At 37.7% G+C, this 12,634-nt stretch overlaps 2 protein-coding genes across 2 annotated transcripts in view; both read right to left on the bottom strand.

The window, feature by feature from the left end:
• The window catches only part of LOC311089879 (uncharacterized protein), an 832,216-nt gene that overhangs the window by 536,336 nt on the left and 283,246 nt on the right, over positions 1-12,634 (bottom strand). The gene's annotated exons all lie outside the window — the stretch shown is intronic.
• Positions 10-12,634, bottom strand: part of LOC311089881 (uncharacterized protein) — a 58,032-nt gene continuing 45,407 nt past the window's right edge. The window contains exons 10-12 of the mRNA XM_084124912.1: positions 9,547-9,708; positions 1,371-4,207; positions 10-1,017 (exon numbers count right to left, since the gene is read on the bottom strand). Coding sequence (XP_083981038.1) covers positions 944-1,017; positions 1,371-4,207; positions 9,547-9,708 — 3,073 coding nt within the window. The 3' untranslated portion in view covers positions 10-943. The remainder of the gene's footprint in view (positions 1,018-1,370; positions 4,208-9,546; positions 9,709-12,634) is intronic.

Here is a 12,634-nt window from a genome sequence, read left to right as displayed (position 1 = left end):
AGGCTACTACTGATGTTTTATTATATAAAGCTTATTCTTCACATGATATTGTATTGACCTCTAGTGGTGAGCTCGAGAAATGGCATAATCTCTGCATCTGCTGTTGCATCTTAATACCAGTTACACTCCAATTCAGGAATACATTTATTTACAAAATAATGCATTTTAAACAAAACAAAAATAGCAAAGCTCTTTCTTATACTATGCTTTTTAATAAATGCTGAAAACATTAAGTGTTATGTTTTTCTTTATAAACCATTTAAATCGCTTTACAACAACAATTTACAGTTTTTCTTCATAAATCATTTTCTTTAAATATTACAATGATTATTACAAGTGTCTTTATATAACACTTCCATTATATAAGGTTACAATTATAGTTGACTACAATACATAAGTGCTTCATATACACAAAAAGACATAATTATAATAGAATAATTGCATATTCTATAACAACTTGCATTTTATTATGCTAACATATTGTGTAAATATACAATACAATGGCAAATGAGAAAATCATAACTGCTTATCAAAAAGCATTGGATAGAATATCTAGACAGGGGAATGCGAAAGCTACAACTTAAAATGTGGATTATGGGTGATAACAGGCATTATCTGTATGTCAGTCAAAGCAGAGAGAGAGTTTCATACAAATAAATAATGTATAAAAAAAAATTCTGTATATAAAATGTAAGCGAAATATAATTGTAACACAGATCAAAGTAAAGCAAAGAAAAAAGTAAATAATATAAAAGATACATAATTATGACAGATTTGACAGATTAAAATCTTTGCATATGTATCACACAATGATGTAATTTTAATTTTAGACTGTTTATATCATTTAACATATTTAATTGCTAAATTTGATAATTATAATAAGCAATGTTTTAATTGCTTCATTATTGAGGTGTTTAATCCCAACATCATCATGATGAAGGATTTAAACTGAAGACCCACATTCAGGCTCATCTTCCTCTGAGCTGAGATCAGTCTTATCTTCCTCCTCCATTTTACCTGTAAAAAAGCAAAACATCTTGTATGAACACTAAATCGTCAAATAACCAGTCAACATAACTCACAATGTGTATGTAGGCTATGTTTCTATTAATGCTGCATTATTTAATTTCTAAGCCTGATCATTTTTTTAATACAGAGCTAGTATAATAAACTGTACATTTGTTAAAGCAATGCTATTTAAAGCTGTTTAAATGTACTAAACAATACAGGTATTAAAAGCTTGAATTCGTAATAGCTGTGGGTTTTGCAGTGTTACTATTTATGAATTGCTTTTAAGCCACATCTCGCTAAAATTACCATCATACACACAGTATTCATTTATTACAGTATTACAGTATTATAGCAAGAACCTTCTGAGGATCCTTCATCTGATGTTGTCTTTTCTTGTGCTGTTGATTTCACAGGTCCATCCGCTGAGGATCCTTCATCTGATGTTGTCTTTTCTTGTGCTGTTGAATTCACAGGTCCATCCGCAGAGGATCCTTCATCTGATGTTGTCTTTTCTTGAGCTGTTGATTTCACAGGTCCATCCGCAGAGGATCCTTCATCTGATGTTGTCTTTTCTTGAGCTGTTGATTTCACAGGTCCATCCGCTGAGGATCCTTCATCTGATGTTGTCTTTTCTTGAGCTGTTGATTTCACAGGTCCATCCGCTGAGGATCCTTCATCTGATGTTGTCTTTTCTTGTGCTGTTGATTTCACAGGTCCATCCGCTGAGGATCCTTCATCTGATGTTGTCTTTTCTTGAGCTGTTGATTTCACAGGTCCATCCGCTGAGGATCCTTCATCTGATGTTGTCTTTTCTTGTGCTGTTGATTTCACAGGTCCATCCGCTGAGGATCCTTCATCTGATGTTGTCTTTTCTTGTGCTGTTGATTTCACAGGTCCATCCGCAGAGGATCCTTCATCTGATGTTGTCTTTTCTTGTGCTGTTGATTTCACAGGTCCATCCGCTGAGGATCCTTCATCTGATGTTGTCTTTTCTTGTGCTGTTGATTTCACAGGTCCATCCGCTGAGGATCCTTCATCTGATGTTGTCTTTTCTTGTGCTGTTGATTTCACAGGTCCATCCGCTGAGGATCCTTCATCTGATGTTGTCTTTTCTTGTGCTGTTGATTTCACAGGTCCATCCGCAGAGGATCCTTCATCTGATGTTGTCTTTTCTTGTGCTGTTGATTTCACAGGTCCATCCGCTGAGGATCCTTCATCTGATGTTGTCTTTTCTTGAGCTGTTGATTTCACAGGTCCATCCGCAGAGGATCCTTCATCTGATGTTGTCTTTTCTTGTGCTGTTGATTTCACAGGTCCATCCGCAGAGGATCCTTCATCTGATGTTGTCTTTTCTTGAGCTGTTGATTTCACAGGTCCATCCGCTGAGGATCCTTCATCTGATGTTGTCTTTTCTTGTGCTGTTGATTTCACAGGTCCATCCGCTGAGGATCCTTCATCTGATGTTGTCTTTTCTTGTGCTGTTGAATTCACAGGTCCATCCGCAGAGGATCCTTCATCCGATGTTGTCTTTTCTTGAGCTGTTGATTTCACAGGTCCATCCGCTGAGGATCCTTCATCTGATGTTGTCTTTTCTTGAGCTGTTGATTTCACAGGTCCATCCGCAGAGGATCCTTCATCTGATGTTGTCTTTTCTTGAGCTGTTGATTTCACAGGTCCATCCGCTGAGGATCCTTCATCTGATGTTGTCTTTTCTTGTGCTGTTGAATTCACAGGTCCATCCGCAGAGGATCCTTCATCTGATGTTGTCTTTTCTTGAGCTGTTGATTTCACAGGTCCATCCGCTGAGGATCCTTCATCTGATGTTGTCTTTTCTTGAGCTGTTGATTTCACAGGTCCATCCGCTGAGGATCCTTCATCTGATGTTGTCTTTTCTTGTGCTGTTGATTTCACAGGTCCATCCGCAGAGGATCCTTCATCTGATGTTGTCTTTTCTTGAGCTGTTGATTTCACAGGTCCATCCGCTGAGGATCCTTCATCTGATGTTGTCTTTTCTTGTGCTGTTGATTTCACAGGTCCATCCGCTGAGGATCCTTCATCTGATGTTGTCTTTTCTTGAGCTGTTGATTTCACAGGTCCATCCGCTGAGGATCCTTCATCTGATGTTGTCTTTTCTTGTGCTGTTGATTTCACAGGTCCATCCGCAGAGGATCCTTCATCTGATGTTGTCTTTTCTTGAGCTGTTGATTTCACAGGTCCATCCGCTGAGGATCCTTCATCTGATGTTGTCTTTTCTTGTGCTGTTGATTTCACAGGTCCATCCGCAGAGGATCCTTCATCTGATGTTGTCTTTTCTTGTGCTGTTGATTTCACAGGTCCATCCGCTGAGGATCCTTCATCTGATGTTGTCTTTTCTTGAGCTGTTGATTTCACAGGTCCATCCGCTGAGGATCCTTCATCTGATGTTGTCTTTTCTTGAGCTGTTGATTTCACAGGTCCATCCGCAGAGGATCCTTCATCTGATGTTGTCTTTTCTTGTGCTGTTGATTTCACAGGTCCATCCGCTGAGGATCCTTCATCTGATGTTGTCTTTTCTTGTGCTGTTGATTTCACAGGTCCATCCGCTGAGGATCCTTCATCTGATGTTGTCTTTTCTTGAGCTGTTGATTTCACAGGTCCATCCGCTGAGGATCCTTCATCTGATGTTGTCTTTTCTTGTGCTGTTGATTTCACAGGTCCATCCGCTGAGGATCCTTCATCTGATGTTGTCTTTTCTTGAGCTGTTGATTTCACAGGTCCATCCGCTGAGGATCCTTCATCTGATGTTGTCTTTTCTTGTGCTGTTGATTTCACAGGTCCATCCGCTGAGGATCCTTCATCTGATGTTGTCTTTTCTTGAGCTGTTGATTTCACAGGTCCATCCGCAGAGGATCCTTCATCTGATGTTGTCTTTTCTTGTGCTGTTGATTTCACAGGTCCATCCGCAGAGGATCCTTCATCTGATGTTGTCTTTTCTTGTGCTGTTGATTTCACAGGTCCATCCGCTGAGGATCCTTCATCTGATGTTGTCTTTTCTTGTGCTGTTGAATTCACAGGTCCATCCGCTGAGGATCCTTCATCTGATGTTGTATTTTCTTGTGCTGTTGATTTCACAGGTTCATCCGCGGGTTTAGACCAAGCAAACCATCCACCAATGCCTTTGAAGAATTTTTTAACCCCGCCTTCTTCCTCTACGAGGCTGTGAGGAGGAAATAGAAGAGAAAATAATCAGTGTTGAGTGGAACAAGTTGCAAATTAATTATTATATTTCAATTAAGTACAAAGTGTAATAGACTGAAACTAACATTACATTCCTGTAAACCGATTAGTTACTGATTTTACATCATTTGGCATACACACTTTCACTTAATACAAAAATGTCTAAATATGTCAGGGTTTTTCCTAGGTCAAAAATGGTCTTCTGTGGTGGCTGATGAACACGGTCATCCACGCATGCACACACACACACACACACACACACACACACACACACACACACACACACACACACACACACACACACACACACACACACACACACACACAGGGATTCCATGTTTTATGGGAACATTCTATTGGCATTATTGTTTTTATTCTGTAAAAAAACTGTATATTCTCTCCCCTTACACCAGGGGTCGGCAACAAAGTGCGAATTAACCCACCATAATTGGGGGGTACTGCTCCTTCACTTCTTCTATGACCATCATGGTCCACTACCATATCAATCCCCACCGTGATCGCCAAGTGCAACATGTGTTGTGCAACATATACAAGGTCTAAACATGCGACATTGACAAACTGATAATCAGTAGGCTATAGAATATCTCATTGTTATTATATATCCAAAAGAGAACTGGTTTAATCAACTCCCCAAAGTTAGAAGTTAAGTGCACTGAAATACCATTCTAATTACTAGTAAAAGTAATACCTTTACAAGAAGCCTATTGCCTATTTCAGGGTTTTTCCTGGCTTAAAATGAGGCGGAGGTGGTAAAATCCTAATAATGTAGGCAATTTTCTTAATAAGATAATATAATGTTTATTTTTTTGTAGATCATCATATAGCCTAATGTGTTTCCCACATTATTTTGTTGGTGGAGCTTGGTATCTCTAGGGGGGTCCGGGGGCATGCCCCCCCGTAAGAAAATTGTGTACATTTTAAAGATAAATTCATTAATCTGGTGCACTTTGAGTCCCCCGAATCCACTATTAAAAATAAATAATCCACCCGCAAACCGCCCATATTCTTTGATTTAGTTATCTGCATCTGATCATCATATTACAATTATTCAAATTCTCAGTGTTAAAGGCAGGGTAGGTAGAAATGGTCTAAAAATTTTATTTTTCAAATTTGTTTAAACTTTATGTACATATCAATACATAATTAAAATGTAAGTACTCTGAAAAAGAAAGTATCAAAATCGAGTGTCTGTAGACCTCTCACGACTGTTTTAAAGACATCTCATTATTTCCATTCACTCCAACCCCTCATTTCTGTGCTTCTTCCAAAGCCACGCCCCCAAAACACATGAACGCGCGACTCCGACCGCTGAGCTAGAGGACGCATTATTTACCTGAGACAAGCGGAGGGGAAGGGGCATTTTTTTGCCTGGTTTGCCTTCACTAACTGCATATGCCGGTACTGTAAATTTAGATTGCTCTTTCTCTGCCATTGTTTTGGTATTCCTAGGTTCAGTGCCTTCTTCTTCTTCTTCGATAGATTTTATTGGCAGCTTGCAAACATAGTGCATTACCGCCATCTACTGGACGGAGGTGTGATCAGGTTCCGTGCCTCTCGCACTCCTCAAATCAAACGGTCGCGCGCAAGTGGGCAGGTGCTGTGTGGCAAAAGGGTGGTTGCCATGGTTGCGAGAGAGTGACAGTCGCCTAAGCCAATCCTTTGATTCGTCCCGAATCGAAATAATGAGCTGTGTTTAATACAGATTAAACGGTCTAGAGTCACTTGATTTTTATACTCTTTTTTTCAGAGTTCTTACATTTTAATTATGTATTGATATATATAGAAAGTTTTAACAAATTTGGATCTTTAATTTTTAATAAATCCTACCTACCCTGCCTTTAAATTGTTTCATTACATCACTGTTTGAAAACACTCTTAACATTCTTAAATTTGATAAATATATTCAATTAAAATAATTAGACACTATAGGCTGTTACCAATAAAATTAAATAATTTTCATTGAAAAATTATAACTGTATTAAATTAGATTATTTTAAATATTTTTGAATATACAAATAAGGAATGTTGAAAAGAATGATACTTTATGAAACTAGCGTTTTGTCATTCAACGTTGACACTTGCTTGAGAAGTTGAAGTCGTTCTCTATCTCCGTCAAAGAGTATAGAGTACGCCTCCGGTTCCGGCGAGTCTGCCCTTCAGGAGGTAGTTCTCCCCGCCGGCCTTCGAGCACTGCATGCCGATGAGTGTCGCGACCACCGCGAACGAGCCGCACACCACAGCCGCGATCATCAGCGCGCGAGACGCCTGGATATAACCTGCGCGAGGCTTCTATACTCTTTGTCTCCGTTGCTTCTAGCGCCACAGTGGTTAAGAATGGTACGGTCCACAATAGGGGTGTCTGAAATCGCTTTACATTAAAATGTTCCTACAGTGAAAATAGGAGTTGACTTGTATTGTAACTAATTATATTTTTTCACAATATCATAAAAATTATCTGACCCCCCCAAACCTGATATTTCTGTCCCTTTGGGGGGTACTAGGTCTTCATTGGGGGGTATAGTACCCCCCAGTACCCCCTGTAATTCGAACTATGGTCGGCAACCCAAAATGTTGAAAGAGCCATATTGGACCAAAAAAACAAAAACAAATCTATCTGGAGCCGCAAAAAATTAAAAGCCTTATATAAGCCTTATAATGAAGGCAACACATGCTGTAAGTGTCTATATTAGCTTTATTAGCCCCCTAGAATCAAAATGATAAGTAGGCTACAAATACATAATGAGCATTCATGATTAAATGTTTATTTTCCCTGCAGCGCATCCTGGAGAGAATGAAGCACCACATGACTACTCTGCTGTACGATGATGCTTTAAGTTTAACTTCCATTATAATTTTAATGTATTATGTTTCGTTTTATTTATTCGTGTATTATTTTTACAACGTTGAAAAACTTGAACCCTTTCACACATAAGTTTAAAATATTCTGGCTGACCCCCCAGCATGAGTTTTTCAAGGCGACCGTTATTTAGAATGTGTCACTTTATGGTTTCCATGGTGACGCGTCATTGCGTGTCACGTGACACACCGCAGCAACAACAGAGCTGAATGAATGATGATCTGCTTTTATGTAATTTTTCCTTTTTTATTCAAAATATTCACACATTTGTTAGACATGGCATGAAATATCTGATATTCCGATTGTCAAATATATGCAAGTGGAAGTGTTTTGTTGTTTAAACACTTTTTTAACGATCGCGTTAGTTGAGCTGTATGCGCGATGGGCGCCGCCATCTTAGTTTGTGCCGCAGACGCAGAGAATCGGATCTGTTGGATTTACAACACGTGAATTTATCCACTTCTCCCGAAATACATAAAAGTAAGTGGCTGGTGAACTGGGAGAAGAATAAAGTAAACTTTAAAGTTACTTACACAATGTGTATCTGATATGAATAAAACGTGTCTAATTATAATTTAAAGGATTATTATTGCCTCTTCCTTTAACATCAGTGTGTATTTTACAAACTCTAAATGTATTGTTTTTTTAGTACACTTGTATGTCTGAAACCTAAAATAAACATTATGTGGTTGAAAACACTGAAAAGTTGTGATATATGACAGCTCTGAGCGCGCCTGTCTCTGGCTCAGCGCCAGCCAACGCGCGAGAGCACATTTGAATTTAGCAGTTGATCACATCATGCACTGACCGTTCTAATCACACCAGTGTGATCGTACGTGCGAAAGGGTTAAGAATGTTTGTCATGTTTTTCCTCCTACAGAAATTATATTAAAACAAAAAATATTTTTTCCATTTTCATATTTTTGAAAAAGCTCCAGGGAGCCACTAGGGCGGCGCTTAAGAGCCGCGGGTTGCCGACCCCTGCCTTACACTAACCCTACCCCTAAACCTACCCATCACACTTTTTTTGCATTTTAGGTTTTCAAAATTTTTTATTCTGTATGATTTATGTTTCCTCATGGGGACCAAAAAAAACATCCCCACAAGGACAAGAATGTCAGATATTTATATCTTTATGGGTACATTTTTCCCAATACCGTAGGATTTACCGGAACACACACACACAGACTTTTTTTTACTGTACAAACCGTATCCCCCTACACTAACCCTACCCATCACACAAAACTTGCTGCATTTTTTGGATTTCTAAAAACAAAACAAAATAAAGCTGCAAGCAGCAATTATCAGGGCCAAGCACAAAGTTCCTACGGTGGTTTCGTCTTGATCGGACTAACGGTTTCGAAGATATTGTGCTAAATCACAAAGTTGTACAAACCAATCACAAACAATTTGATGTGAATGTGAATATGATTTTTGGGCAAACCGTTCAGAAGTGTATAATCTGCACGTATCTCTGCACCAGTAGGTGGCGCTGTGCCGAAACGCAGCATGTAACCTCAGGTCATGCTTGTGATGACATGTACCAAGTTTGGTCTGAATACGGTAAAGCTTGTGTAGATACAGCCTTATGTCTATTTTTGCAAACACTCCGTAAAATTAGTTAGCGAGTTATCTTTTTGTCAGCATGGTCTGCAGATGATCTGGTTTAATTTTCATAGAATTTGGAGCAACGACCTAGGAGTTAGAAAAAGTAGGTTTTTAGGAAAATTCAGAATGGCAGAAACATTTTCATGATGAAATAATTAAAAAAAAGATTTTCGTTATTAGCATAAACGTGAATGCAACTTTGGACAGGTGGTGGCGCTAGAGTTAGATACTCCAAATTTGCTCCTAAAAAACAAACAGTTTAGTATATTTAGTTTTAGCCACTTGGTTTATGAGGACACAGGAAAAGACAGTATAGACTTTATTTTATAGAATACTATAAATTAATGTATTTTCCCATCATTCTGTAGTAAGATGCCACATCAGATCACAGAAGGGAGATATTTAAAACATTCGACTGATGTTATATTGAAGAAAAACATGATATTAATGTGATAAATGATTGTGTTTTTACGGTATGCTAAGATAACATGCTAGTCCTTATGCAACTGATAATCCAACTAAGATCACTGGAATGTTTCTTTGAAAGGGCATTTGATACAAACAAAAAGAATGTGAAGTTAGATATTTGAACAAAGAAATAATGCATTTTTATTCACACTGTTTTAATAACCTTAAGCTTATAAATAAAATCAGTTATTTCAGATATCACATTAGATGATCAAATAAAGCTTTGGTGGGACAAAAATTTATTTAGGTGGAAGCAAAAATATTTTCAGTGCGGGCAAAACCCTGTATTTGTATTTTAAATATAACACATCTAAATTTGCATTCCTATGTTTGTTAGTGTTACTGCAACTAATGTTTTTACTCACCTCAGGTTACAGCTTGAGTTCTGAATCACGTCGATGAGCTTCTGCTTGGAGGATCCGATGGTATTTTTACTCAGTTTAAGCTCTTTTAAAAACTGGAGTGCTTTTGTGTTTCTCAAAGACTGAGTTAAAGAAGAAACATCTGTAATGCCACAGTCGTTTAGACTAGAAAGAGACAAACAGGCAGAGTAATTATTATTTTTTTACTTTCAACTCAATTTTGCAGAAAAAAAAAATCAGTCATCTCAATAGAAATCCATGTGATGAGAGACTTCCAGTGGCAGAGAAATTCACCTACATGAATTTTACATCAATATCAAATCTGACAGGAAAATTCACAGTTGCCTGATTTGCTCAAAGCTACACTAACTATTCAAGGCTATCATTTAATTGGTGTCTCCTCAGCCCAGAATAAAGAAGCTGACTGGAAAATGTTTCACACCTGCTTCACATCTGATCTACTAATATTTAATTACTAATATCAGCTAATTAAATTACACATTACTGTACTTTAAGCTCTGTTTGGTTTGATGCCTGTGTTCTAGGCAACTTAAGTCATGCAACTATCCCACTGCTGTTTACTCTGGCTGAAATCATCTCATCATACTTGTACATTTTTCAAGACTGTGAAGTTACTGACTGACAGAGGGTCATTGTGCCACAGTGTATACAGTATAAAGCTAATGGATTATGAAATCATCACCTGCCAGCGGCCTGTATGGAGAGAGAATTATGTCTTTATTACATGCGAGAAAATAAATGATCTGAGAGAGAAAAAAAAAGTTTGAGAGAAAAAGTTATCACACTGATAGCAAAAAAGCATTTCATGAGAGAAAAAAAATATTTGAGAGAAAATGTTTTCATACCAATAGCAAAAAATAATAATATTTGAGACTAAAATAAGTTTTGAGAGAAAGTATTTTCTCATAGAACAAAAAAAAATATAAATTTGAATTTTTTAAAATTATTTCTGAGAAAAAAAAATCTCTCTCAAAATACTTAAAAAAAAAAAAAAAAAAAAACTCAAATATATATATATTTTGCTATCAGTGTGAAAACATTTTCTCTAAAAAAAAAGTGTTTCTCTCAAAACGCTTTTCTTTGCTCTCGATGCAATTTCTTGCTCTCGTGTCAGGATTTTGCTTTCACTGTGAAAATTGTGTCATGGGCGGGGCCACGTTCCTATTGGCCAGTCGGGTGAGCATAGTCTTGTCTTGGGAGTCGAACTGAATCATTATACCATTGTTCGGTTCACCGGCATAGATGCCCGCCTCTGCCTTAGTTGAGCACGGACACCCCAATGTTTGGGTAAGATGATTCACGGTGATCATAGATGATTACGGACGTATTGCCTGCGATAATTAATGCGATATTGCTCAGATTGTCAGTGAACTACGGCTCTGTGTTAAATGCTTCATCTGAAAGCAGGCGATGGCGATTTACTACTAACCAAGGAACCGGTTTTACTGACGAGATGCGCATAACAATGTCATCCGATATATCGCCCAGGCCCAGCCCTAGTTCATCATATACAACCTCCTGTACAGTTACTCGGACTCAGAATAAATAATTTAGTTTTAACCCTCTGGGGACCAAAAACGCGCCCGCGCGTTTTGCTCGTTTTTTTTTTTTAGCAATGAAAATAAACACTAAATGCTCTGTTAATTTTGATCTTTCATTTTCGTGTAATACATCAATCGATCCTGTTCAGTTTCTATTTTTTTTCTGTATACTCACAATAAAAATAAAGTGTTTTGCTTTTTGACAAATAAAGAAAGATTAACACGATGCGATTTCTGCCTTCTCTCTGTCAGTAAACTCCCATTTGAAATGCGGTCGAAAATGATCTATAACTCCGCGAAAATTCAGTCAAACAGGCAAACAGACCCACGGGCATAAAGCTTGAGATTGCATCTTTTAAATGAAGTAATTTATATAAAAAAACAAATATTCTCAGCTTCTGTAATCTGTATAAAAAGAGAGCGACTCCAGTCGAGCTCATTACGAGCCATTCAAAAGTAATTTGACCACTCCCCGGAGAGCGCGTGCTATTCAAATGCAAATTCTGAGAACGCCCACATCAGCTGTAAACACAGCGCGTCGCGATCGAGTGAGGCATATAGCCTATCTTATGGAGAAAAGATTTCTCAGAACAGTGCTGATATGAGGAGCAATATCTCCTGATATGAGGAGCAGATCCCGCTGAGGAGTGAGGTAGGCTGTTTTCTTTTCTCAAGTGTGGAATAACGTTAGTGTAGGCCTATGCAAACCGCAAAAAGATGAATCGCATTTCTATAATATGACTCGCGTTTCTGTGAGATGAATGAAGGGTACATATTTGTAAAGACTGTTTAGCCTAAATATGAATTGCGCGTCTGTGTGTGAAAGAATAAACTGCTTTGCTATAGCCTACTGAGATGAGTACAAATCGACTGGAATATGTTGAAATAAAATGTATTTGTATAAGCAACGTATTAAACTGCAAATTAGCATTTATATGCCCTAATATTTCATAAAAACAACGTTACAGTCAGTCACTTGTTGACTAGATTTGGGTACAGTTTTTAGGCTACTGTAGAATATACTGCCACATCAAATAAGCTTTTGTTTAGCAATTTCTGCTCATATCTAACGTTATATATATATATATATATATATATATATATATATATATATATATATATATATATATATATAAATACTATTTTTGTCAAAAATAAAGTCATAGACTAAGATGTTAGATGTTCCAATGTTGGCTATATTCAAACTAATGAATACATATGATAAAAGTACAAAATGGCGACCGCGAGTGCGTTGGTGTAGCGGCAGCTCCATGAGTCTCACTCCCACGACTTTTTGTTTGTTATTAACAACCTGATAAGTTGATTTCACTATGGCTGCTAAAGGAACTAGATTAAACCGGAAGGATCAAAATGCAGGATTGGCTGCTACTGATGAAATTACCAGCAGTGAGCTTAATGTGGCGACTTTTTCTAGTCTCTTGGATGATCTCAGGAAATCAATCGCTGTGGATTTTAAAGCTTCTTTTTCTTCGCTCGAAACTAAACTTGACTGTATGCAAGAGACTTTG

This window comes from Abramis brama (genome assembly GCF_963993115.1).
Source record: "Abramis brama genome assembly, chromosome: 9".
Classification (NCBI taxonomy): domain Eukaryota; kingdom Metazoa; phylum Chordata; class Actinopteri; order Cypriniformes; family Leuciscidae; genus Abramis; species Abramis brama.
The sequence above is the reverse complement of the archived record's forward strand: the minus strand, read 5'-3'. Positions and strand labels throughout refer to the sequence as shown.